The sequence below is a fragment of the Trachurus trachurus genome, assembly GCF_905171665.1.
Source record: "Trachurus trachurus genome assembly, chromosome: 2".
Classification (NCBI taxonomy): domain Eukaryota; kingdom Metazoa; phylum Chordata; class Actinopteri; order Carangiformes; family Carangidae; genus Trachurus; species Trachurus trachurus.
The window spans coordinates 3,557,500-3,583,998 of NC_139914.1; the positions used below are offsets into that span (position 1 = coordinate 3,557,500).

At 43.3% G+C, this 26,499-nt stretch overlaps 3 protein-coding genes across 8 annotated transcripts in view; 2 read left to right on the plus strand and 1 right to left on the minus strand.

The window, feature by feature from the left end:
- Positions 1 to 13,792, plus strand: part of nbeal1 (neurobeachin-like 1) — a 53,399-nt gene extending 39,607 nt beyond the window's left edge. For 2 of the 3 annotated variants that reach the window (XM_083990838.1, XM_083990839.1), the window contains exons 33-53: positions 84 to 208; positions 1,131 to 1,257; positions 1,356 to 1,504; positions 2,324 to 2,457; positions 2,622 to 2,723; positions 2,853 to 2,948; positions 3,041 to 3,165; positions 4,069 to 4,209; positions 4,329 to 4,459; positions 5,325 to 5,434; positions 5,573 to 5,690; positions 6,013 to 6,110; positions 6,215 to 6,331; positions 6,452 to 6,541; positions 6,638 to 6,747; positions 6,851 to 7,023; positions 8,227 to 8,321; positions 8,456 to 8,572; positions 8,889 to 9,050; positions 9,149 to 9,297; positions 10,015 to 11,285. In XM_083990838.1, the coding sequence (XP_083846964.1) occupies positions 84 to 208; positions 1,131 to 1,257; positions 1,356 to 1,504; positions 2,324 to 2,457; positions 2,622 to 2,723; positions 2,853 to 2,948; positions 3,041 to 3,165; positions 4,069 to 4,209; positions 4,329 to 4,459; positions 5,325 to 5,434; positions 5,573 to 5,690; positions 6,013 to 6,110; positions 6,215 to 6,331; positions 6,452 to 6,541; positions 6,638 to 6,747; positions 6,851 to 7,023; positions 8,227 to 8,321; positions 8,456 to 8,572; positions 8,889 to 9,050; positions 9,149 to 9,297; positions 10,015 to 10,315 (2,770 nt within the window). In that variant the 3' untranslated portion in view covers positions 10,316 to 11,285. The other variant, XM_083990840.1, reaches the window with a different exon arrangement.
- Positions 13,793 to 13,915: 123 nt separating this feature from the next.
- LOC310995891 (uncharacterized protein) lies at positions 13,916 to 18,456 on the minus strand. Of its 4 annotated transcripts, none has more exons than XM_083985077.1 (9): positions 18,341 to 18,456; positions 18,132 to 18,169; positions 17,096 to 17,284; positions 16,897 to 16,965; positions 16,679 to 16,801; positions 15,588 to 16,597; positions 15,307 to 15,444; positions 14,575 to 14,686; positions 13,916 to 14,074 (listed from the first exon to the last, which is right to left on the minus strand). In XM_083985077.1, exons 2-9 carry the CDS (start codon positions 18,166 to 18,168, stop codon positions 14,001 to 14,003), a joined length of 1,752 nt encoding a protein of 583 aa, XP_083841203.1. In that variant the 5' UTR covers position 18,169; positions 18,341 to 18,456; the 3' UTR covers positions 13,916 to 14,000. The 4 variants fall into 4 exon arrangements, with proteins under 4 accessions (XP_083841203.1, XP_083841204.1, XP_083841202.1 ...); XM_083985078.1 differs by having other exon boundaries at positions 15,588 to 15,681; positions 15,766 to 16,801; XM_083985076.1 differs by having other exon boundaries at positions 15,588 to 16,801.
- A 1,321-nt stretch (positions 18,457 to 19,777) lies between these two features.
- Positions 19,778 to 25,460, plus strand: LOC310995951 (adrenodoxin-like). Its single transcript, XM_083985172.1, has 4 exons — positions 19,778 to 20,288; positions 22,858 to 22,982; positions 23,066 to 23,195; positions 24,553 to 25,460. The coding sequence occupies exons 1-4, from the start codon at positions 20,155 to 20,157 to the stop codon at positions 24,659 to 24,661; spliced, it is 498 nt and encodes a 165-aa protein (XP_083841298.1). The 5' UTR covers positions 19,778 to 20,154; the 3' UTR covers positions 24,662 to 25,460.
- Positions 25,461 to 26,499: the final 1,039 nt, after the last annotated feature.

Genomic DNA, 26,499 nt, shown 5'->3' on the forward strand with positions numbered 1-26,499 from the left:
TTGTTGTAATTGTTTGTTACAGATATAAACAGCGTCTGGTTTTGGCAGTATTATAAGCAATTTCTTCAAATTCTTTCATACAGGCAGCAGGATGAGATGCACTTTAGGGTGTCCAGTGCTGAGAACTTCTCCCGCATGAGGTTGAAGTTAGTCCGTAATTACAACTATGACCCTCACAGAGAAGCCAGCGCATTGAGAGACAACCTAGGTAAGATTCTACTCTGGTTTCCCCCTGTTGTTTAGACTGGAACAACCTGACACAGTCTCACTACGTCTGCAAAGAAAACACACACTTGAATATTTCAAAATTGAATCAATGGCTCTCCATCGTAGCAAGAAGCACCTACTCCTTTGATATATTATCAGGAGAAGTGTGTGTACTGTGTATCATGAGCACATTCATCCAAGCTGCCCTTGATAAACAGATTAAAAAGGACTGACCTTGAAAATCCTCTTTGAGCTGGACTTGTGTCCTGCCCCTCAATGAGGAGGATGATCCACTCTGCTCAGTGTGCTCTTCTTATTTAGCTGTGTGAATCCAAAACATCTGTAGTTGGCAACTGTGCACACAAATGTTTACTTTCAGATGTCATCTTTGTCTTATATTTTGACTTAAAAACAAGTTCCTGACTTTGCTACCTGAGTTTTTAGGAAGTGAAGGATGTTTCATCTGCACTTTGCTTAGTTCTCTAGCCAGCAGGGGATTCGCAAGTTCTGAAATGAACCTTGCTGAAAGGTGCCAGTATAAAGTAAATAACAGTCATCCAATAAGTTTGTTAAATGATAGCAACAATCTTTGGTGTTTGCACACTGCTGTCCAGTTTATTGCTGCAGCAGTAGAACAAAATAAAGCAAAGTATTATCCACTTCTTCTGCTGCCTTTTTGATTTCAGGGGCTTTGACAGGAAATAATGAGCTTGTAGTGAATTAGATCCACATGAGTGATGTGAGAGAGCAGTTTTAAAACTGTAAATCTTACACTGACACTGAGCTGAAAGCAAATGCAGGGTGTTCTGCTCTGTTCCTGACAGATGTTTCTATTATTTGTCATGCCAAGAAGTTAATTTACAGCACTGTCACACTGCATCATTCTGGTTTTAACACCCTCCACCCTCCTCCCTCCATCCCAGGTGTCCATCAGCAGCGTGTGAACCCAGAGTCTCTGCTGCTGGAGGCGGTGAAGCAGGTGAAAGTCAGCGACCTGGAAGACGACATCCTGGAGCTGCCGGAGGACGACCCCGCCGCTGCCAGCAATCAGTCAGTCACAACGCAGAGAAACCATAACACCACTAAAGCCAAGAATTACCAAGAGACTGTTTTTGTTACAGTCCACTTTCCCTCTCTGTGACCTGCAGGGTTGAAGCGGAGGAGGCGGGGCAGAAGGAGAAGCTGGTGCTGTGGGAAGACTGCGAGCTGGTGACGGTGGTGGACGTGGTGCCCGGTCGCCTGGAGCTCACCACACATCACATCTACTTCTACGACAGCAGCCAGGAGAAGGAGGAAGGTGAGCAGGACAGTCAGAGAGGCAGAGGCGGATGAGACGATACGGGAACACCATAATTAAAAACTTTAACATGATGTCTCCAAATTTTACTCCAAATTGCAATATTTGAAAACTATGGGAGACCCAGTTGAAAACAACGATAGACGGTGAAATATGGGAAGAAATTTTACTTTTACCTTCGAAAATATCCATATGTAACAGATTCAGAGAAATGCAATATAATATCTTACAAAATGTTTATATATCTCCATAAATGTATAGTAAATATACAGCAGGGGCCTCTCCAAACTGCCCAAAATGTAAGACTATTTTAGGGACAAGATTTCACTGCCTCTGGGAATGCGAAAAGATTCAACGGTTTTGGCAAACTGTATGTTCTGAGGTTAGTGTGATCATTAAACAGCCTACAGCCTATTCCAATATTGTGTTTATTGGGGTATATCCCTGAATCAATAAGATCACATAAGAACACTGTACATTATGTTGGGCTGAAAGGCTGTTATGACCAAATGGGTAGGAGAGGAACCTCCTTCAATACATCTGTGGAAGTCTTTGATAACAGACTATATTTCTCTAGAAAGACTAAGATTTCCTATCAACGGTCAGAAAGACCTCTTTACAGCAAAGTTTGACAAAGTGTTAAAGTAGCTGGGAACTCATGATGCAACTGCCTGAAATGTAAAAGACCTAACAAGGACCTTTGAGATCATTGCTGTGAAATATATTCTGGATTTGCTACATACTGTATCTATAATCTGTATGCACTGTACTGGACTGTTATAATTTTGAAAATGTTCTGTGTGTGCTTATTTCCTGAAGGTGTGGGCCACGACTTCAAGTGGCCCCTCACTCAGATCAGAGAGGTCCACCTGCGACGATATAACCTGCGTCGCTCTGCCCTGGAGATCTTCCTCATCGACCAGACTAATTACTTCCTCAACTTCAAGAAAGAGGTGAGAAAACCACAAGGAGACCAAGATAATAACACACTAGTGCACATGTGGAAATAAAGAAACAAATCAGCGATCTGATAAATATTGACTAAATAATTCAAGTTCCAGAAGAAACGGTGCTACTCCTCTTCTGTTTAAAACATTATTACGTCTTCTTCAAACAGACAAGGAACAAGGTTTACAGCCGCATGTTACTCCTGCGATCCCTCAGTCTTTATGGAACCCGCTCGCCGCAGGAGCTGCTCAAAGCCTCTGGACTCACACAGGTCAGGAAACAGTGACGTGGAGTTGTTGTTATCAATTTGAGAGAGCGATCAAACACATTTACTGTAGATGAATGAAATATAAGGAGTCGTTGAGTTTCGACTTTTGATTTTGCACTCTCCATCACACAGAAATGGGTAAATCGGGAGATTTCCAACTTCGACTACTTGATGCAACTCAACACGATCGCAGGCAGGACGTACAACAACCTGGCTCAGTACCCAGTGGTGCGTCCCTCGCTCATTACAACACTGTTACAGCAGTGGTGACTGGATGAGCGTGAATCTTTACGCTCATTTTGTTGTGCATTTGTTTCCAGTTCCCCTGGATTCTGTCTGACTACACCTCAGAGGAGCTGGACCTGTCCGATCCTCGCGTGTTCAGGGACCTGTCCAAGCCGGTGGCTGTGCTTAACGAACGCAACGCCAAGGCTGTTAGAGAGAAGTACGTCGAGCACATTTTGGGTTTTGATGTTGAATTATCATACAAAAGATGTGCACCGTAAAATTCGGTGTATAAGTTGCACTTTTTTTTCCATCTAAAAAGTTGGGTGCGGGTTATACACCGGTGCGACCTATAGACCAAGGTAAATTTCAACCTCGTTTAAAACTGGTATTAACATACTTTCTCAGTGATCAGACTGCAGTCAGATAGAGCTGGACCACTTGAAAGTAAGACAACCAGGGTGCATTGAGGACAGATTGTGATCCGATGGGCCAAACCACCTCCCGGAGGCGGTCGGGGTCACATTGTGACCACATGTGTGTGAAGTTCACAGGTGTAGCCTAAATGGTAATGCGTCCTGTATCCGCATATGACTACGCGGGCAGAACGGCGTTTCCTGTTACGGTAATTAACGAGACTCATTTGGGTCCGCCATAGTCTCCGACAGAAAATAATATTATTATTATTATGGTTTTTTTTAACAGCGTTTCACCGTCTCCCATCTGTCAGTCAGCCCGTCCTCCTGCTGGACTCAGTCTCTCTCGAGCACGCGCTCGCAGGCACACACACACACACACACACGTGCGTATGGAACGCTAATGCACTATATCGCGCTAAATATACAGTGTTCAAATTACCCCGCGATCTCTTTTCTTTTTAAATATAAAATAACAATAAAGAGCTACACTGCAGCACAGAAACATGTGGAACTTGTATAATGTTTTTATTACCAAATAGCAATAGAAAACCTTGTTTTCCCAGTTTGAGGCCCTCAAAAATAGACTGCGACTTATATACCAGTGCGACTTATATTCCGAATTTTATGGTAAATATGTAAAATGTGTCAGCACAGCAGCTAGTGGAGGACACGTTGCTCACAAAGCACAATAATGTGTCCATCAGGTATGAAAGCTTTGAGGACCCGACGGGCACCATCGACAGGTTTCATTATGGCACCCACTACTCCAACGCTGCTGGGGTGATGCACTACCTGATCAGAGTGGAGCCCTTCACCTCGCTGCACATCCAGCTGCAGAGCGGGAGGTAAGCAGGCGCGGCGGCCACCTCACTCATTTTAAGGCAGTTTGACATGCGGACACGTACAGTACAGACGGCTGCTGCTTCTACTGTTCATTGTATATATTATCCTGCCTGGGGCTCAGGTTCGACTGTGCGGACCGCCAGTTCCACTCCATCCCAGCGACGTGGCAGACCCTCATGGACAACCCCAACGACGTCAAAGAGCTCATCCCAGAGTTTTTCTACTTCCCAGAATTCCTAGAGAACCAAAATGGTGAGGTTACAGATTTATATTTGACTAAATCTATGACCATACGAGCAGATTCAGATTTGCCCAGTGCTCTAAATTATATTATTATGATGAGACTTACTAGATTTACACTGGTCGTGAATTAACCATGTACTAATTATTTTACAGGGTAAATATAATCATAGAAGGCTGAAAATTACAGAACATGTCTGTTGTGGTGATAAAAGTCAAGCACATGGGAGCCTCCTTTCATATTTATTTGTTTATTAAGATCCCCATTAGCTGCAGCAAAGCCACAGCTATTCTTCCTGGGGTCCAACAGTATCAAATATACAGTTGAAAACACAAAACATAAACATTATCAAAATTTAAAACAAAAAAAAAAACAAGTGAGCGATAAGCTTAACCTAACAAAACAAAAACAGAATAAGTGTTTACATTTCTTAACTGTGCTTCATTCATTCTTCGTTATATTAATTGTTCACATACTAATCCTATTACCCACATTTCTACATATCATATATGTATACATCATTACACATCACACATCATACTTGTATATACATTCATTCTACAGTCTGTTTTATAAATTATAATAACACATATATCCATCGAAATATACTCCATATATAAATATACCATGTTGTCTTACTTTGATAAATGCTGTTTTATTAATATTTTGAATTTCTTTGTGTTCGTGGTGAGTTTGATATTTTTCGGCAGTGAATTCCATTCTTTCATCATACTTAATGGGGGGAGTTTAGGGGGTGTATCCTAATTTGCCCTTTTCATTATTGCCTGAATTCAGTGACCTGAGTCCAGGAGCTTTTGAATAATGGTGACAAATACTTTATTGATTCATTTTCTGATCCGTGTTCTTGTCGCCCAGGGTTCGACCTGGGTCGCCTTCAGATCTCCAAAGAAAGGGTGAATGACGTTGTTCTGCCCAAATGGGCCAAATCTCCAGAGGACTTCATCTACAAACACCGCAAAGCTCTGGTGAGCTGCACTTTCTTGCTGCTGCAGTATGAGAGATCGCTGTGTTAGGGATCATCACATGACATTATCGAGTCAATATCCACATTTATACTGCACATTTGTCATTGTGTGTCTGTGTGTGTGTGTGTGTATTACCAGGAGTCAGAGTACGTGTCAGCGCACCTTCATGAGTGGATCGATCTGATCTTTGGTTTCAAGCAGAAGGGCCCTGCAGCGGTGGAGGCCCTCAACGTCTTCTACTACTGCACATATGAGGGTAAAGCTTCACATCATGGTTTTATTCTTTATTCAACCTCTCAATATGTCTGTCATAATGGAGATGTGTATGCACAGAGATGGATTTATTTCTCTAAACTGTATTGTAACAACGTGAAAATACACAAACTGCAGCAGTTACATGTTACATTTGGTTTTCTAAAGGAGGAGATGATTGATGGCAAATTTTAAGTTTACTTTGACTACTAAGTCTACAGAGACTCCTTGTTGAGACATGGATGAGCAAACATACAGTAGTGCAGCGGAGCAGGTCAAACAACCGCCTGTGTGTGAGTTGTAACTGTCGTATTATGTTGCTGTAGGGGCGGTGGACCTGGACGCCATCACTGACGAGAAGGAGCGGAAAGCCGTGGAGGGAATGATCAGCAACTTTGGACAGACGCCCTGCCAGCTGCTCAAGGTACAAGCACAAAATGATGATGATATTATTATAACTTCAACACTAGTAGCTTGTGTTGTAGCTGTGAAAGACTTTTGTATGTGTGTGTGTGTGTGCGTGCGTAGGAGCCACATCCGGTCCGTCTGTCTCAGGAGGAAGTGGAGAAGAGGAAAGCTCAGCTGGACTCGTGCCCTTTCAGCATGTTCGAACACCTCAGTGACCTCAAGTCCTTCTTTGTCGAGGTTCGACCTCTGAGCCTGCTGCTCATTTACTTATTTTCTCTGTTTTTCTTCCCCCCCAACCTATCAGAAGCTGACAACAACAAATCATCGTTTCTCATACCTCTGCCTTCATGTTTGCAGGGCATCAGTGACAACGTGCCGCTTGTTAAGGCTGTGGTGCCAAAGAATCAGTCCCATTCCTTCATCACCCAAGGGAGCCCTGACACTATGGTGAGCCCTGGTTCTCCTCATACACACAATTATTATAATAAAGGTTATTAGAGTTTTTTTTAGACGCTGATTGTGTCATGGTGTTTTTATCTCCAGGTGACAGTGAGTCAGAACTGCCTGGTTGGGACCCATGGGTGGCTGCCTTATAACAAGAATATCTCCAACTACTTCACCTTCATTAAGGACCCCACAGTTTCCAACTCTAAGTGAGAACATGCACAACATATTGACAGTAAACAGCTCTGTGTCTTTGCAGTAAAACTCTCTAAGTCCTCCTATGTTTCACTGACTCTCCCCATCTCCACCCAGGACCCACCGGTTTCTGTCCGGGCCCTTCGCTCCCGGCATCGAGGTGACAGCGGGGCTGTTCGTGGTCTCGCATGACGGGAAGCTGCTGTTCAGCGGTGGCCACTGGGACAACAGCATCCGGGTCACCTCCCTGGTGAAGGGCAAGACTGTGGGACAGCACATCCGACACATGGGTAATGAAATGTTTGTAATATTTAAAGCAGAAGTAAGCGGAATGTTTGAGTTAATATAAGTCTTAAATAGTTATATCTTCTGACAGCAATCACTTATATTATATATTATACATTGTGAGTGCTGAAAGATCTATGCAAGTACATTCCAAAAAAACCCAAGTTGTCTTTTAAAACAGTGGTTCCTAACCTTTCTTGGTCAGATTTTTTTTAATTCATCAATTAGGCTACTAGACATTTCAGGCGACCTCATTTGAATTTCAGGTGACCCCACGTGGGGTCCCGACCCCAAGGTTGGGAAACACTGTTTTAAAAGCTGTCGGCCACGGACGGAGTGGGCGACATGCTGGGACGAGGAACTTCCGTTTTAACTGCTGCAGCCGTCTCTTCCTCTCGTAGCCTACTCAGCATACTGTCAGAGAATAGACTGGGTCTGATGCTGTTCAGGGTGTTTGGTTTTTAAATTAATTATTAAAAGGCGCGTTCCTACAGGAACGGTCCCCTCACTCAGCCCTCAGTGGCCGTGTCTCCGCTGCAGACAGGACGCACCGGGCTCTTGGAGCGACGTGCAACGGTGCGCGCAGTCGCTGTGCACCTTCCCCCCACTGCTCTTGTTGCTGTTGTTTTTCCAGCAGTAGGAGTCACTTACTAATAAAGCTGGGGTTTAAGCTGCCGTTTCGATCGTTGCGCGATCGCGTATTTATCAGACTTTTTTTTTTTAATATTCGGCCTTGCTTTGCGCTCATTCCACCGAAGGCCGAATGTTGCTTTTTTTGCAATATTCGGCCGAATATATTCAGTTACCGAATATTCGGTGCATCCGTACTTATATAGAGTGTTTGGTCCGAAACACGGGTCTGTCAGTCACTCTGCTCTGCTGTAAGCCGAGGAGAAAACTTTCCTTGTATCCTACAACTTTTATCCAATGAGGAGAGAGAACGGCATAAAGGGGCGGTCCTCTCTGTGTGTGCAGCCAAGGGATGCGCGTGAATGTGGTGACGTAGGGACGAGGGCGGGGACTGCTAACTCCATCGGCTGACAAGAAGTTAGCCAAAACCACCGGATCGCTTACTTCTGCTTTAACTGAGCAAGCGCCAGAGCTAGAGCCGTGTTTGTTTTGGCTCCAAAAGTAGAGACTGAAAAGAATCCACAGCTTTAATCTGCACAACTTGTAATAATCAATGTTTTTTTTTTTCTCTCCTTCAGACATTGTGACGTGTTTGTCAACAGACCACTGCGGCATCCACCTGATCTCTGGCTCCAGAGACACGACCTGCATGGTGTGGCAGGTCCTGCAGCAGGTGAGGAGCCCTGAGGTTCACATGCAGCTGAATACACTCACTGAAATAGGTTTTTTAAATGCTGTAAAGCTGTAAAACCTCCTGTAAAACCAAAGATCAGCTTTGTCTGATGTCTAGTGGTGCTCTGCTTGCAGGGCGGAGCTCCTGTGGGTCTCCATCCTAAACCAGTCCAGGTGTTGTACGGACACACGGACGAGGTGCTCAGCGTCAGCATCAGCACGGAGCTGGACATGGCCGTGTCGGGATCACGGGTGAGAGCACCTGACGCACTCCCACTGATTGTGCATCTCCTGTTAAGTCTCATCGATAAACTCCGTTATGTGTGTGTGTTATGTCGTCAGTCACATGCTGAGTAAATGAGCTGGAAAAAAAGGGTTTAAGCTGAAAATCAGTGGCCTGGAAGCCTTAAATCACTGATTAACCCATCATGCGCTGGTGAAATGGTTGTTGATTTCTTTGAATATTGGATAATTAATCCTTAAATATCAACTGCCAAAAGAGATGTTAAACTATTTGTAGATTCATTTTTGACAGTAAATATGTGCTGCCGCTTTCTCTGTGCTGCAGGACGGGACAGTGATCATCCACACGGTGCGTCGGGGGCAGTACATGCGCTGCCTGCGACCGCCCTGCGACAGCTCGCTGCCGCTGTCCATCCTTCACCTGGCCGTGTCCTGGGAGGGACACCTGCTGGTCCACACCTGTGTCGAGGGCAAAGCAACACTAAAGGTGCATGCACTGTATGAAATACTGGGATGAATGTGTGATGAAGAAGGTAAAGATAAACTTATTTAACTTTTTTTTCTTTTTTTTTTCCCTCTTCCCAGGATAAAAATGCCCTTCATCTTTACTCTGTAAATGGGAAGCACCTGTGCAGCGAGCCTCTGAAGGAGCAGGTGACCGACATGTGTGTTTCAGGGGAGTATGTCGTCACCGGCAGCGAGCAGGGATACCTGTCCATCCGTGACCTCTACAGGTAAACTATTCACATTGTTCACATCGGCAGCTAGACAGCAGAACGACCTTCGCTATTCAAACAGATTGTTTTAAAAACCAAGTTAGCAGTAGGTTCATTACCTCTATTTGTCAGTGCAAGCTATTTTTAGAGTGGCAGAGCAGAGCCGTGAGCTGCTCAGAGCTACGCTACGGAGGCTCATGGGATTTCTTGATTTTCCCTCATCAAACTCATCAAATACACAATCCAACAACTCCACAACGCTCTGGTGGACAAGTTGTGACCTGCACATTCACCACACTATGAGATAATAACACAACGTTACCAGACAGAGTTGTTTTAGAGGGAAATTCATGCAAAACCGCTGATGGGCGTTGCCTTCAGGGACAGTTTTTCATCAAGCAGTCTCTGCATTTACCTCTAGAACAACTCTGTCTGGTAACATTGTGTTATTATCTCATAGCGTGGTGAATGTGCAGGTCACAACTTGTCCACCAGAGCGTTGTGGAGTTGTTGGATTGTGTATTTGATGAGTTTGATGAGGGAAACCAAGAAATCCCATGAGCCTCCATAGCGTAGCTCTGAGCAGCTCACGGCTCTGCTCCGCCGTTCTAAAAACAGCTTGCACCGACAATTAAAGGTAACGAACCTACTGCGATAACAGCTGTCCAGGATGAACTTCAGGCTGCGTCCATGTAGACATTAACCTGTCCTGTATCTGTCCGTCTGTCCGTCCAGTCTGTCTCTGTGCGCCGAGCCCATGGCCATGCGGGTGCCGGTGCGCTGCGTGTCCGTCACCAAGGAGCAGAGTCAAGTCCTGGTGGGCCTGGAGGACGGCAAGCTGATCATCGTGGGCGTGGGCAAGCCGGCGGAGGTAAAGAACTCGCTGAGGAACTACATCGCTCAGAGCCTGGAGGGATCGCCGCTCATGGCCTCCCCCCTGCTGGCCCCGCTCCGAGCCCGCTCGCCAACCCGCCTGCTGCACCAGCGAGACCAGCTGGTGTTCAGCCCCACCGCCGCCCGCTCCCACAGGCCCTAGCAGCCCTAGACCTACATAGCTCCTCTCCTCTTGCATCGCTGTAGAGCTCTCTCTCTCTCTCTCTCTCACACACACACACACACACAGATCAAGCTGCTGCACATATCACCCATGTTGCAATGCTCGGCCTCGATGCCCTCAAAGAACCTTTTACCCCCACAATCCTCTCCTTCTCAGGGATGGTTGTCACCCGCAGGCATTTGACTTCCCCACACACACACACACACACACATACTAACATACATCTGAGCCACACAGATTTAACACATTCCTTCAGCACACAGCTGAGCAGACATGAACCACCTTTCAACTGTGATATGAAAACAACTTGTTGTGTTTACCTCATTGTGTGTGTGGGTTTTAGTTTTTTTATTATATTATATTTTGCATCCGTGCAATATTTGACTTGATTTAGCCATTAACCCGGGATAAGCTGCTCCCCCCTCCCATGCTGTTTACCTGAAGTGTCATTACATTATGTGTTACTGTATGTGAGTGTGCTCTACAAACTATAACAAACGTGCTGTGAAAGAAACCTAACTCTAATTAACGCTTCTGCAAACTCAAGCCATATGAAGAGTGTAGCTCCAGTCTAATAATGCAAACCAATAATCCTGCGACAAGATAGACTCTAATGTTTTATAATGTAAATAGAGTATTGGTGGTGTAGATGTAGGACGCCCCCCACCCCCCACTCTCCTCCCCATGAATACTTTGATCCCAATCATTGCACCTCTTCATCTTTGCTGCTCAAACTGACTCACAGCAAAGTGAATCAAGCTTTGATTTTGTTTTTCTTTACTGCCTCACAAGTCAATCAAGCTCCAATGAACTAATCAATCACTCATGAATCATATCCCTCCTCCTTTCCTCCCCCCCTCTCCTTTTTTGTTTCCTTTGACTTCACACTTTTCTTTCCCCACTCCCCTCGTCCCACTTCCTCCTCCTCCTCCTCTTCCTCCTCCTCCTCCTTCTCCAACTCTTCTCAGATGCGTTCGGGCCAGATCACACGGAAGCTGTGGGGCTCCAGCAAGAGACGGACGCAGATCTCTTCAGAGGAGGCGGTCTACAACACCCAGCACGACCACAACTGACCCACCCCCCCAAGCCCTAAAACCTCTCCCCCCCTCCACGCACATCCCACATTCCTGTCACCCAGTTTGCCTCCACTTTCACCAAACACGTTGCCTCGTTCTGTGCTCGGGAACTCCCTTCGGTTCCTCCAGCAAGTCTGCACATTCATGTGTCCCGTTTATATCTCGTTTTCTGTGTGTGTGTGTGTGTGTGTGCGTTCTCCTGCTTCGGATTGACCGTGTGGCGCTGGCGCTGTGGTTCAAATCCAGAAGTAGCGCCAGCCAGCCAGCCAGCCAGCCACCACTCCACGGCCTGCCTCTCCATCATCATCATCATTATCATCATTTTACACCGTACTCCTCGATACTGTTTCTGCAGCGGAGGCACTGTGTATTCTCCGACCTGCTCGGCTCAGACGCGACAGGATCGGTCAGCGAACTGCTTCTCTGTACATTTGTGTGTCTGTGTGTGTGTGTGTGTTGCCACGTTCTATCTCAAACTATAGTTTCAAGTGGCCTTTTCGCCCCCTCCTCAGTTTGCCTTCGACGCAGACAGGCGGGCCTGTGCTCTGTTGGCTGGGACTTCTCATGGTTGCCTCCAGGCTGCCACACAGCAGCCTTATGCAGTAAGACGGCTCCATCACTCATAAGACCAAACTCTCTGCCTTTTCCATCAGATTTTATACATGTGTGTTTTTTTAATTGTTTTTTCTTTGTTGTTTTGACTTTCGGTTCGTTTTTTTTTTTTTTTTTTGAGACAAATTTATGCATGTGCCCAGCAAAACATGGCGTCTGTTCATATGCATTGTATTTTTGGTCCATTTTGAGATTAGGTAGTTTAGGACATAGCCGATAGCATCTGTCTTTGATGTTCGGATATACAGTAGTTTTGGAAAAACAAAAACAAAACATTACACTACAGGTGAAACACTACATCTTTCAACACAACAAGCTCCCACCTGATGATGTGTCGCAGCAGCACAGAGAAAAACAACAACTACAAACACTTCACTCTCCATGCTTCTTTGAATGTTTTTAAGTTACTTGAATGCGTGTTTGTGTATTTATGAGTAAAAGTAGCAGGTTGTTTTTTTTGTTTTTTGGTGACTCAGTTTCCTGAATGCAGACACCAGTAAACTCTTCAGACTGTTCAGACGCCTGTGAACGAAGGAGAAAGAAGAAAATCCTCAAGGGCTTTACGAGATGTCAGTGTTAGCAGCAATACGGCTCCTTTTATCGGGTGCCAGTCGATGCTTTTCTTCCCATGTAGGTTGCTCAACCAGCCCTCTGCTGTACCTCCAGTCTTCCTGTCGTTTGACTTTGACCGTAAACGTACCCCGACTCCCTCGCTCTTTACCCGCCGATTGCCTTTAGCTCTCATCTTTTGCCTCTAACGATCATCCCTTCATTACTTTTGGCATCTCATTCTCCTTCCTGCTCATTGTGACGCAACTGATTTCAGAGGAGTTTTTTTATTTTTATTTTTTGGCGGGCATCAAGAAGGTTCGCACGCCTTGTTTATGTCACTTGGGATTCATGTTGTATGAAGCTTCTGTGGATGAGATTGTGTGATTCATAACTTTTGCACCCTATTCCTGTGTATGTGTGTGTCTGAGTGTATGTGAATGAGGACATGCTGATGATGCATGTGTTTATTTTTTATAGCCAAATCCTTGATTTCATCATTTATGTCTCTGAGTGTGTGAACCTTGACAGCCCCTGATTGTTTTTCGGCTCACTAATGGCTTCGGCATTGGACACCTAGGGTTGCTCTAATGGTTCCCCATCTCTCTCTTTTTTTTCTATGTGATTTTGTATTGAGTTTTTATTTAAATGTCACAGCAAGGTAGTGCAAAGACCAATCTGTGTCCTTCTTTAAGAGATTTCTGTGAAATGGTGCATAAAATGTTTTTCAATGTAGTTATTTTTTTCTTTTGTTAATTCATCCACGACGAAAGACCACTGTTTTTTGAGTTGTTCCACGACTGCAACAAACGGAGTGCCTTTATCCCAGTGTGGTGTTAACATAGAGCTAGGTTATCCCTCATTTCTGAAGCTTCTCGTCCCCGTAAATCAAAAACGAAAGCATCATTCCACAAGTTAAAACCTCCGCAGTGTGAACGGGAACCAAGAATATACTAGGACTTCAAAGCAAATCAAAAAGTACTATTTTGTGTCTTAGCAAGTCTTCTCTGTGACTGTCACCAAATGGATGTGTGTATATCTGTGATTATTTATGAATACAGTATATAATGTACAGCATGATTTTTATTTCAGCGTATTTGAAATGTACTTTTGCACTTTCCAGGTACTAAATTGTAACAAATTGTTTTAACTTGGCTCCCTAATCTGTACAAACTGCTTTGTATACACAAGTGGAAAATGATCATTAAAGTCTTGTCTAAATTTAAATGTACATTTATGGTGAAATCTATCGGACATCCCAGGAACGAATAGGACCTTACATGGCTGAGGTAAAAAAAAAAAAAAAAACGGTGTGTGCACATACAGGAAACAGAAACACAGGTAATATGCCAAGTTTTATTCAAGGTAGATGTCCCAAAGCACTAGAAACAATGCAGACTCTCTTATGCTGTGTCTCTTTGTTGTCTTCATGCAGCGATTGGGTACGAGCAGATGGACGCCCTCTTGAGTTCACAGTCAGCAGCCGTCCACCAGCTTTCAGCTGCAAGACAGGGTAGGGACAGATTACATTACAGAAACTCCACGACCTCACACATTCCTCAGATGTTTTTAAGACCAGTTAGTAACAGCATGACCGAACACAACACGTCTGATTACTGGTATTTACAGTATTTAAGGACGGGACAAAGAGGAGTTTATTATCAGCAGTGCCACAGGGCACAGACTGCTGTAACTCAAGTTAATTTTTATTATGTTATCAACTTTCCATGACAAGTTATCTGAGCTGCCCTTATCTATCACCCTGTAATTAATAATGTAGCATAAAGCCTCTCAAAAAACACATTTAAGTGCATATTTAAGGTTGTTAATTATATCAAAATAAAGTTAAACACAGGCTAATATGTATTTATCGAACATTAACTGTGCTATTTTGTCTTAAAAGTTAAATAGTTGCACTTGAACAGCCTGTTTGTCAGATACAGTAACTTCTGTGATATGTTATATGAGTCATCTGTGTGTGTGTGTGAGTGCAGGTGTTACCAATATGAAACATCTCCAAACAGGCAGGTTTGTCAGCGTGAATGTTGGGGTGTCCTGGCATCCAGTCGCTGTAGTTCCACTCTGTCCCATCTACCCACGATGCCTGCTGTTTCTGAGGTGGGCAACACACGTACCATATGTCAAATCGTGTACTGTTTAAGACTAATTAAAAACATGTTATTATTATTCCTGACATTAAGAAAAATACATGTTAATAGGAAATAATATGATCCTGATCTGATATTACTAGCTGCTCAAGAGGGCTCTAATTAGTAACTGACAAATAATGTGGTGGAGTAAAGTAGATTATTTTTTTGCCTGGTCACATTCCTTTATCGGATTAGATCCTATAAATTTCCATAACCTGTCTCATCTAGTGATAAGAAAAAAAACAGATGGAGCATTTTTAAATAAAAGTTCAACGGTCAGTGTTACACCAAGGTAAGAATAACACTATCTGTCCTGGTGATAACGTATCTGAGGACACTCTCCTTGGCCTCCATTCAGTGCCACAGTCCAGGACCAGACGGCTGCCTGCCTGGTGTCACTGACTGTCAGTAAGCAACCGACTAATTATGGAAATCTAGGGTCGTTTATCAAAATGTAAATATTTTAATTAATTTAATTAAAAGAGAAGCTCACATACAAGCTTTTAAAGATGCTGGTGCTCGGATGCAGCCTGGATAATAGTAGTGGTAGTGATGGGAGATCATATTGTCTCCATTCCCTTACCTCGATCATGGCTCCAAGCCAGGTCAGCACAGGGTTGGTGTCACCGCCATTGGTCACCATGGAAACCAGACGGGCATGCAGGTCACTATTGGTTATGGATGCAAGTTCAGCATTTGGGGCAACAGATCTACAAGAGAACTGGAAGCAGAGGGGTCAGAAAAATATAAGGATTAATTTGAATAACCAGAAGTTGAGTCAACAAAACTCACTGGTCTCATTAACTATCCATTGAAAGTTTAAAGCAAAGTTTTGCCATCCACTGAAATGGTTGGTAGTCTAACCTGTGCATCCTCAAAGGCCATCGGTGTGGGATTGAACTCATAGCACTTTCCATTTATGACCTCCCCCTTACATGCCACTATCTGTTCTTGGATCCTAGACGCAGAGGGTTCAGTTCCCTGTCTGAAACCGTCTGGGATGGACATCATGGGTTCGGTTCCCTGTTTAAAGCCCTCTGACATGTGGAAGGTTGGTTCGGTTCCCTGTCTGAAACCATTGGGGATGGACATCATGGGTTCTGTTCCCTGCCTGAAACCGTCCGGGATGGACATCATGGGTTCGGTTCCCTGTTTAAAACCTTCTGGGATGTGAGAGGTTGGTTCTGTTCCCTGTCTAAAACCAGCTGGGATGGACATCATGGGTTCTGTTCCCTGCCTGAAACCATCAGGGATGGACATCATGGGTTCGGTTTCCTGTTTAAGGCCCTCTGGAATGTGAAAAGTTGGTTCTGTTCCCTGTCTAAAACCAGCTGGGATAGACATCATGGGTTCTGTTCCCTGTCTGAAACCTTCTGGGATTGACATCATGGGTTCGGTTCCCTGTATAAGGCCCTCTGGGATGTGAAAAGTTGGTTCTGTTCCCTGTCTAAAACCAGCTGGGATAGACATCATGGGTTCTGTTCCCTGTCTGAAACCGTCCGGGATGGACATCATGGATTCGGTTTCCTGTTTAAAGCCCTCTGGGATGTGAAAAGTTGGTTCTGTTCCCTGTCTAAAACCAGCTGGGATAGACATCATGGGTTCTGTTCCCTGTCTGAAACCATCAGGGATGGACATCATGGGTTCGGTTTCCTGTTTAAAGCCCTCTGGGATGTGAAAAGTTGGTTCTGTTCCCTGTCTAAAACCAGCTGGGATAGACATCATGGGTTCTGTTCCCTGTCTGAAACCTTCTGGGATTGACATCATGGGTTTGGTTCCCTGTTTAAGGCCCTCTGGGATGTGAAAAGTTGGTTCTGTTCCCTGTCTAAAACCTTTGGGGATGGACATCATGGGTTCGGTTCCCTGTCTAAAACCTTCTGGGATTGACATCGGTTCTGTTCCCTGTCTGAAACCGTCCGGGATGGACATAATGGGTTCGGTTCCCTGTCTAAAACCATCGGGGATGGACATCATGGGTTCTGTTCCCTGTCTGAAACCATCTGGGAGTTGAGGAGCAGCAGGTTCCTCCACTCTGACCCAACCACCAGCGCTCCTCTGGACTGGAACATCATCAGGGACTGGAAGACATGTGGCCTTTAGGTTAGACAGTTACAATGATAGTTTGTTAATCACATATAAATACTCTAATGGTATGAGCGGATGGTTTCCTCACTCTCTTCTGTCAGCCAGTGTCTTCTCTCCATCTCTCCGTATCCATTTCCAAGGGGGAGTTGGTCGAAAACTGAAAGAGAAAATGTATAAATAAACAGATTTTGCAGTGCACTAGATGTGTACCTGAAATAGCATTTTTGCAGATAGGTTTATTAATTCCTAGGGCTTGACAGGGAGTATAACAGTGTGTCTTAACTTACCCTCCTCGCCCATGTGCATCTCACTGATGTTGTCCTCCACCAGGCCGGAGGGTTCGGTCCCTTGTCTGAAGCCGTCAGGAAGAGGTTGATAGAAGTCAGTGTCCTGCTGAAAGCCATTGGGGAGCTGGAAGGTTGAAGATGCCGCCTGCAAACGTTGAAGGGGGGCTGCGATTGGCAGAGCTCGGAGGCCTGTGAAAAGGTGCGATTTATTTAAGACTTAGCTGTTGTTGACTCGTCGTCGCAGTCTGACAGAAAGTTTTTTAAAACATGATGAGCCACCAAACGAAGGCTGTGTTTGCAGGCGCTGCTCGTTCAGTGTTTGAGATGCTCGTGCATACTCACGCCAGCTGACTGATAACTATTAACTGGGCCTTTTATATCAATTATTAACTATTGTTCCAGAATAATACATATGACCCAGCTTTTCTGCAATAAAAAAAACTGTGCAATAAATCAAGGATGGTCAAAGTCTAATTTCTGTGCAGCCACTGGGAGGCCAATTACTCCACTACCACAGGTTTGCTGCCAGGGCGACAACACACACACCAAACACAATTAATTAGGACAAGTAAATATAAATAAAAAATAGAATTAATATGCACTGGACTGGTATAGTAGGATATTTCTAGAGGTTTTTTCCATGGTGTAATGACATGTTTCTCCACAGTGATTAGTACTTTGTCAAAAGCCTCTGATTAGATATGGAAAATAAAATAAAAATGTAACATTAAAAACAAGGATAACACTAACTAAAAATCATTTTAGCATTAAGTTGGAATCCATTTATATTAGATTTTGTTTTGAGGGCGTTCGCTTTCCATTGTTAAAAATAAGCTAAATACAAAAATACAATTTAAAATTTTTAATTCATTGAAATCACAAGCTTTTTTACTTATAAGAAAAGTTTGCCTCCCTCAAAGAAACCATGCATTAAATCCTGTAACATAAAATAGCCGCTTCCACAGATATTAATCAATAAGAACTGTTACTGTTTGACTTTGTGTGTGAATTGCAGTGAGAGGTGGAGTGATCTTACCTGACACTGTCAGGAACAACAGCACTAACTTGAACATCCTGTGAACACAAACAGAGAAACTGTTTACAGATGTTTTCCGTCTGGATTTCTGTGTTTTTGTTGGCTTTTTCCTTTTCCTCGCTTCACAATTTCCACCACACACTTTAATGATGTTAAAGCTGATGACTGATGCAGAATGGAGACAATGCGGGAGCAGATGTGCTGCTTACCTGAGGCTGGAGGGATGAACACTGATCGACTCAAGGCTGCTCGCTAATATGTCGGCGTCTTGATCATAAAACCCAACCCTGCTATTCACACTTTAAATAGGATTATTTATTAATCTGCATCTCCCACAGATGTTCACTGATATTTGATGCACTTTGCCCTCTGATAAAGTTTTGAACACAATGTGGCTGATACAACAGCAGCAAAGTTGACCTGTGATGTAACACTAAATCACACCAAACAGCCAGTTTTTTTCATTGACATCCTCTTTTTTTTTTTTTTTTTACTGTACACACTCTGTTTTAGGTCTTGTAAACATATCGAAGGTGAATGGCACTGAGTGGCTCAACCAATATTTGTGAACGTGGACAGAGAGTCACGGTTACAACAGATGTGAGCTGCTGTTGGTGAATGTGACAGTGAAGGTCACTCTGGGTTGTTTTCAGTGGGGGGGTGAGATGGTGTGTTTTGATGTTGTTGATCGGGCTCAGTACCATCACTGCGATGTGTCAGGGCTGTGGACCTAATGATAAGGGCTGTTTGTGATGCTGTTGAGCTGTGTTCAAGTCTAAATGTGCATGATTTTTGGATGACAGAGTAGAAATATCTGCTCATTTGTAATAAATATGTCACACTATTGGATGGAGTGATCAATTATCATTAATAGCTCTTATCATGATTAATTATGGTGTAAAAGTTCATGGCTATGTGTGACATCATATTTGTGTTTTCTTTGAGGAGAGGAACTTGGAGGTCCAAAATGTGGAGAGGGTTTGACCTTTATTGGGCAACAGTTTGGTGTTCCTCGATTTCAACACACGGTCACGCAGCGGGGGGCGGTTATACAGGTTTTTAATGAGGGTCTCCGCTCTAACTCCGCCCAGCTCGGCTGACCCGGTGTGTTAACACGAGCCTACACACTCATCCCGACTGGCAAACAAACTTATGCAAACACGTGGAAGACATGGGCCAGTATCGGTGAGCGGCGTCAAGCTGGCGATAACTAACCACCAGACGGCAGGAAGCTTGGTAAGCGCAGCCTTCAAAATAAGGGTATTGACTTGAGGATGCAAGAGCCAGATCTGTCTTATTTCTGGAGATAATTCCCCTTCTTACCGCGCTCCATGTCTTAATGCTGTATACATAAGGGTAACAGTTATATAATATAAATATCTATTTTTCTTTTTGTAAAAGAAGCATTTTATGGAGGTAATTTATTCCCTCATTCTGGTAAAGATGTACTGGTGTGGGCGGGGTTGTGTTTTGTTGAGCTGATAGTGGATGTGAACTCAAGTGACTCAGTTTAAAAAACAAAATTGATAGTAAAACTCGGTTAATGTCTTTAAAGACAGGTACTTGTAACCTTTTCGACCTTCTGGACTCGAAAAACATGTTTGTTTGTTTTTTGCCAGCGCTTTTATTTTGAAATTCCTGACAGGAAGTTGTCTAATTACGTACAGCAGTGTAATAGCACCCCTTCATATCTGCTAGGAAATTGAAATTATCAACGGTATCTTCTTCCTACTTGGTGCCTCGTTGGGAATAACCTCAAGGAAAGTACATTAATTAGCCGACTGTTTACTCAAACAGAGTCAGCGGTTGCCATAGATTCAACGCGTTACGTTACGCAATGAACGTGACAGTGACAGAGTGACATCTCAGCTTAGCTTTAGCTTCACTAGCTCGGGTTAGTTCAGACTCCTTCGTCCACCGAGAAGCAAAGAGCTCGACTGGAGAGGACTGGGCAGCTCGACCGGCTCGTTTCTCCACTTGTTTTTTCTTTTTTTCTTTTTACTTGTTCTTTATCAGACCGGTCATGGCTCTGGTGGCAGCGCTAAGGAGACTGGCTCACTCCAGGTTACGGGAGCTGTCGCTGAGGACGCCGGCGATGACGTCGAGTCTCTGGGCGACGGGACAGCGGAGCTTCAGCGCCGGCACACAGCCTGTCAGGTTTGTCCTTTACAACTGTCTGCAGCTTTTCACAAAGTTTGAACTCAACCTGAGTAAATAATCATCTGCCCACACGACCAAACTCATCCCAAAAATAGAAGATCAAGAAGAAGAAGAGACAGTAAAATGTGACCTTTATTAATCAGTAGCTACACCTGGTGGAACATCCAGAGGACATTTCCCTGCCTATTTGCTTAAATGTCAGTCTGTCTTTTCCTTTTACCAGCTCCAACGAACCAGCAATCAAGTCGTTTCATTTTAAGTGTCAACTTTGTAGTAGATTATAATAAAACATTCATGTGTCAAAATTAAGACTACAAGATGCAACTAACTAGACGAGAAGTGTGGAAAGTAAACAGCTGCTGCATGACCAGAGGCAAAGAATAAATACTCCTATTCAAATGTTACTGTAATACAAGATCAAGTTGTTCAGTCAAATTTTTATTTGAGTTAAAGTTCAAAAAGAAAAAAAAAAAAGCTTCAGTTGTACATTGAACGTTGTTTTCAGGCCTGAAGCATCTTCTTCATCATCTTTATCTAACTTAGACACCATCAACAGACTGTCAGGTTCAGACATGTAGCAGCAGCAGCAGCAGCAGCAGCAGCACATTACTGACACTGACTGTGTTGAATGAACACATTGTATTGTTTATATGATATTCAGAAAATAAAAGTAATTCACTCCTGTGAGCAAAAACACTTCAGGACAATAAGTGTCAAGTGAAGCATAAGTCATAAGTTAGTAAAAGAACATCTCTGTTAGTGTGGACCACCATGTCTCCTGCTGCAGGTTAACATTTAATGGTACTGGTTGTTCTTTTGGTGCTGTAGTGTCAGTCTGCAGTGTTTACCTTTTTCCCAAACATTATTTAACCCCATCGAAACTTCCTGCATGTTGTTTGATGTTTGCATACATTGTTGCATTGGAGTTCGCTTTTCTATAACAAGGATAATAATTACTTTATCAATATAATTTATCTACAATTATTAAAATTAATGATGTACTGTTGAGTTGCACCTAAATTAACACTGTAAACGGACTGATGTTTCCACATGAGGGTCAACAACATTATACAGTCACTTATCAAGTCAATAGTGTTTTGTTTGGACGATAAAATCTTGTCACTAATTGTTTTGTGAACTTAGTTTAAGTTAATCAGAAGTGGCAAGAAGGAATAATGGCAAGTCGAGACAAATTGATTAGATCTGGCTCTGGGTTTGAATGAAAATCTCATTGTGTGTGATTATATTGTGTGAAGAGCAGCTGAATGCCTGCAGTGTCTCAGAAGGAGCTGCTTGACCTCACAGGAGGCCGAGGCTTCACATGTCAGCGAGGCCGAAGCCATCCATCTCTTTGCCGTGGACCAGGACTTGGCTTCCCAGGGCCAAACAGCCTGTTGAATTATTGCATAATAAGAGCTGACATGCTGCTCAGGTTGAAGGTTTGGTTTGCGAGGCCGCCCTTAAACTGGCTGACACCGTCCCGTCCCCCCCACCCTGTCCCCCCCTCGCGTGCTCACGTCAGGTGGGACATGCCTGACCCTGACTCCGCCGCTGCAAACCGTCATCCCTCAAAAAACCAAGCAGGGTGATGATCATCGGAGTTGAACTCAGTAATCTCCGTGTTTTTGTTTTCACAGGTCACGTAGTGCAGCAGTGAGGGAGCGAGGGCGTGGAGTCCGATGACTGTTAGTTCTCTATAAAGCAGATTACTGAGGGGTTTCCACCGCTCTTCAGTTTCCCACCGGGTCACTGAGTTCACTATTTACAGCCGTGGAAATCTGAACTTGTACGGTTCATCTGGGGCTCTGAGAATTTAACAAATAGCTCAAACAAACAGTTATTTATTAGTAATAATAGATAAATAGAGTTGCCGTCTTTTTTGATTTCCACTTCACTGATGTTGATTTTTCAATCTTTCAACATCAAGGCAGTTGTTATGGTTACTGACAGTCAGTAGTAAGACATAAGTTTGGTCTTGCAATGACGTGTGCTGCTGTCATTCAATCTGATGATCTAACTCTTAATATAAATTGTTGTGCTGCATTGAAATAAAATGTATTTTAGACTTATTTGCTGTATATTAACATGTGTCTACTGATGACGAAGTTTCTCCTTTTGATGTTTTGTGTTTAAATCCCTTTGATGTGTACATAATACATAATAATAACAAATTCTAGGATTTTTCTCAGAGTAATTTTCTAGAATAGGTTTTTTCCAGATTTTTCTATATCTATATCCTGGTTTTTCAGCCTTTATCAAATATTTTTGACTCAGAGTTGCTAGAAACTGATCAACATTTTCTGTCTATCATTGACTAACTGTAGCAGTTCCACATTTTGCAACTTCTCTTGAAGTATCCACTGTGTTGTGTCTATATGAAGCATTTATACAGAACAAGACATTTGTGGTTTGAGTTGATTTATACCCATTATTCAACACTATTTTGAAGCGTTTTAAGGTTGTATGGCTGTGAATATCTGGATAATCCTGTGGAGCTCTGAGATGTTCATCATATGGAATGTAATTGTCTATTGAGTAAATGTGAGTGTTTGTTTGTGTGTGTCAGGTCAGAAAACAAGGTGACGGTCCACTTCATCAACAGAGACGGGGAGAAGATCACAGTGAAGGGCTCTCCTGGAGACTCGCTGCTAGATATCGTCATTAATGAAGACCTCGACTTTGATGGCTTTGGTTTGTCAGCATTCACACACACACACAGGTTTTGTATCAGTGATATTGAACAGAGTTAGACAAGTGTGTGTGTTGTGCTGCAGGAGCGTGTGAGGGAACGCTGGCCTGCTCTACGTGCCATCTGATCTTCGACGAGGACGTCTACAAGAAGCTGGGGCCGGTCACAGACGAGGAGATGGACATGCTAGACTTAGCCTACGGCCTCACTGACACGTAAGGAAACGCACACAAACACACACACTGTTGTATTGTGTCCACATGGTCGGGTTGTTCACCAGCGTGACGACACAAAACTACACTTGTTTGCATCAAACTAGGTGGAAGAATGAGTCACAGCTGTTTTTGTTTTTTTGACATTTACATCAATTTCTTAAGAAATAATGTTCAGATCTTGATGTTAAAAACAAAAGGCTTGTGCTCTCCACCTGATGAAATAACAACAGCTTTATTGTTTAAAGGGATAGTTCACCCAAAATTCAGAAGAAGTTTCAGAGTCCTCCGTGCCTTCTCTGAGTTACAGGGGGCTCCGCGCAGCAGTATTTGTCCATATGACGGTTGTGAATGGGACTCACTATTCTTCGTCCAAAAAGACACCAAAAAACATCCAAATACGTCCATACTGCTCGTCTGTAATGTCCCTCTTGTATTGAAGCCCCAACATGAGAAATTGTTCCGGAAAAAATTAAATAAGTCTATATGTTAAGCTTGTTTGTAGCGGAAGCTCCCAGTGTCTCAGTTCACTGCTCTTCCCGGTCAGTGCAAATCAAGCGAGATTTGCACTGACCGGCGGAACAATTTCTCATGTCGGGGCTTCAATACAAGAGGGACATTACAGACGAGCACTATGGAGGTATTTGGATGTTTTTTGGTGTGTCTTTTTGGACGAAGAAAAGTGAGCACCATTCACAACCATCATGGACATGCAGTGCTGCACCGAGCCCCACTGTAACTTCTCCCAGCCCTTAGTCGACATGAGGGTGAGGTGATAATGAGTGAAATTTGAATTTTGGGTGAACTATCCCTTTAAGAAAATGACAGTGTGATGCTGATGAGCTGGTTGTGTTAAGGTTAATGGGATTTGCTGCATGTGATCAGATAATCAAGGAGGGACAAAGGTGTAAAACACAACAGTGCCCCTCCCTTCACGTTACAGTGTATGGAAACACTGCAATACTGGAGGCTGTTCCAGAAAACAGGTTTGATGAGACTCACTCAGCCTGGTTGGTCGGTTCAGATCAGCTGATCACAGATCATTATCATCAGTAGAGCTTTTGACACTACAATTCACAATGGCAACAGGTAAATGAGGAGCACGGCCTCTGTTTTAACCCAGCAGAGGTAGAAACAATGTAACACATCATTACTGTTAAATGATGCATTTGGCTCCACCTGGTAATAACATGAATGAACCTCCTGATAGGATTTGTAGTGGGAAAAGTGCAGAGGTGAAAACTGTTTTATTTTGCAGTTAAGAATCCAGCTCAACAGTTTGTGTTTGACGTTATGGTTTCACACAACATCATGTCAGAACTGCAGAGATGAAACACGCTCTTCGTTCCTCCCCCTTCAGATCTCGTCTGGGTTGCCAGATCTGCCTGTCCAAGTCTCTGGAGGGGATGGTGGCCCGGGTCCCCGAGAGCGTAGCCGACATCCGACAGAGCCAAGACGAGTCGGCCTAACGCTGCTGCTGCTGCTGCTGCTGCTGCTGTGGAGGAGCGTGGGTGTTAGACAGTGTGGTCGTTCCCCGTCAGAGCCGAGGGTGCGACCTGCACACACAGACGAGGGTAGGTGTCACTCAGGCGGCACTGCTGTATCTGGGTGGGCTGCCACAGCACGACTTTCACAATAAAAGCTCCTAATAACCAGGAAGTCAAAATACAGGACTGAAAAACTAAAACAAATTTTATAGAAAGTCAAACTGCACAGAGCGCTGTAACTCATTAGAGACCCTCGCTGCTGTATTTTGAGAAATAATAGAATATTTATACAGAAACATTAGAAGACAAACCATGATATATTGTTAATATAATAATCAGTCTGCCCTGATTAAAGTTTCTCTATTTGAATCATGTAACTTTCATTTGTCACTCTGGATGACGTGTGACGGAGGTCTGACCTCCGCCTGTAGTTTGTGGCCGTGCCTTCCATCGTCTAAGAAATTGTTTTCCTCTCCTGGTCGCTATGACGACGTTTACAGTCACAGCAAATCAATAGAGATCTCTGGTCTCCTGTGTTTGTAAATCCAGTCATAAGTGAACAGGTGAAGGAGAAGCTCCACCCCCGATGAGACGTTTGTTAACCCACCGTCATATTTTATATAACTGTGTATGTATCCTCCTACTATTGATGCTTTGATCTGAATGTGTCTTGTATCCATAATAATTTTATCATGTGATTGTACATAGCTAGAGCACACGTGTATCTGTGTATAGTGGAAAAGACTGTAATAAAAAAAAAAAAAAATCACCTTTCTAATGCTGTGTCCACCTGTCAGTTTGTAATGTTAATCTGGTTACTGTTTATTTAATTAGAAAATCCTATTTCAAAATAAAAGTAATATTCTGATTGACTGTTTCCCCATCAATGACAACACAAGTGAACTTTTTACTCGTAGCTCATTTTATTTGCAAAAGCAGAGTTTTGGGCTCGTTAACACAGTGTACGGATACATTACAGAGAGAAGAGGCTTTGACAATAAAATAAAAGCAACAGTCTCGTGGCCTAATGAAACAAAGTTTTGAGCTGCATGAAATAGAAAGGTTGAAAAAAAAAACAACGTATTAATTTTCCCTATTGGTGGATCGATTATATTTGCAAAATAGAAACGGGAAGCATTTATAGGGGCTCAGATAACATCCCTACTCTCAAATAGAAAGAACAGACCTCTATAGGCGAATTTAGAAGAATGAAATGCTCCATTTAAAGCAGCAGACTAAAATGCATTTCCAGAGAGTCACTGACCTGACTTTAAATTCTGGTGTTCTGGGTTTGATCCCCAAGAATAAAACTCATTTCTTTTCTTTCCAAGTTTGACACCCTGCTCGTTCTCAGCAGATATGGATCAGCTTATACTGTATGGATATGTGTTCTATATGTAGGCTACTATGCAGCTGTCATCCAGTCTCAGGAGCATCTTTGTTCATGTACATACGTGTGTCTTGTACTATTCTTCTGTCACTTGATCGTCTGTTATTCATTCATCTGTAATTCTCTGTTTGTCCAGCTGCTGTCATCATTGTTGATAATATTGTTTTTGAGCAAAATGACAAAGACAAACATGTTGATGAAGAAGACTTTGACTCATGACATGAAAAAGTAACAAATGAAAGACATCTTCAGGGCATCCCAAACAAAAAGAGCAACTTGTATAAGTGACATTTTTAAAACGTTGTGAAAAGAAGACTTTAGAAGGGTAGATTCTGTGGATTATTTTGAACGATACTTCTTTTATTTTATTGTTTATCATCTATCTAGCTGGTAAGTTCCAGATCTTCTTCCAGTCAAGGTTGTTTACTAA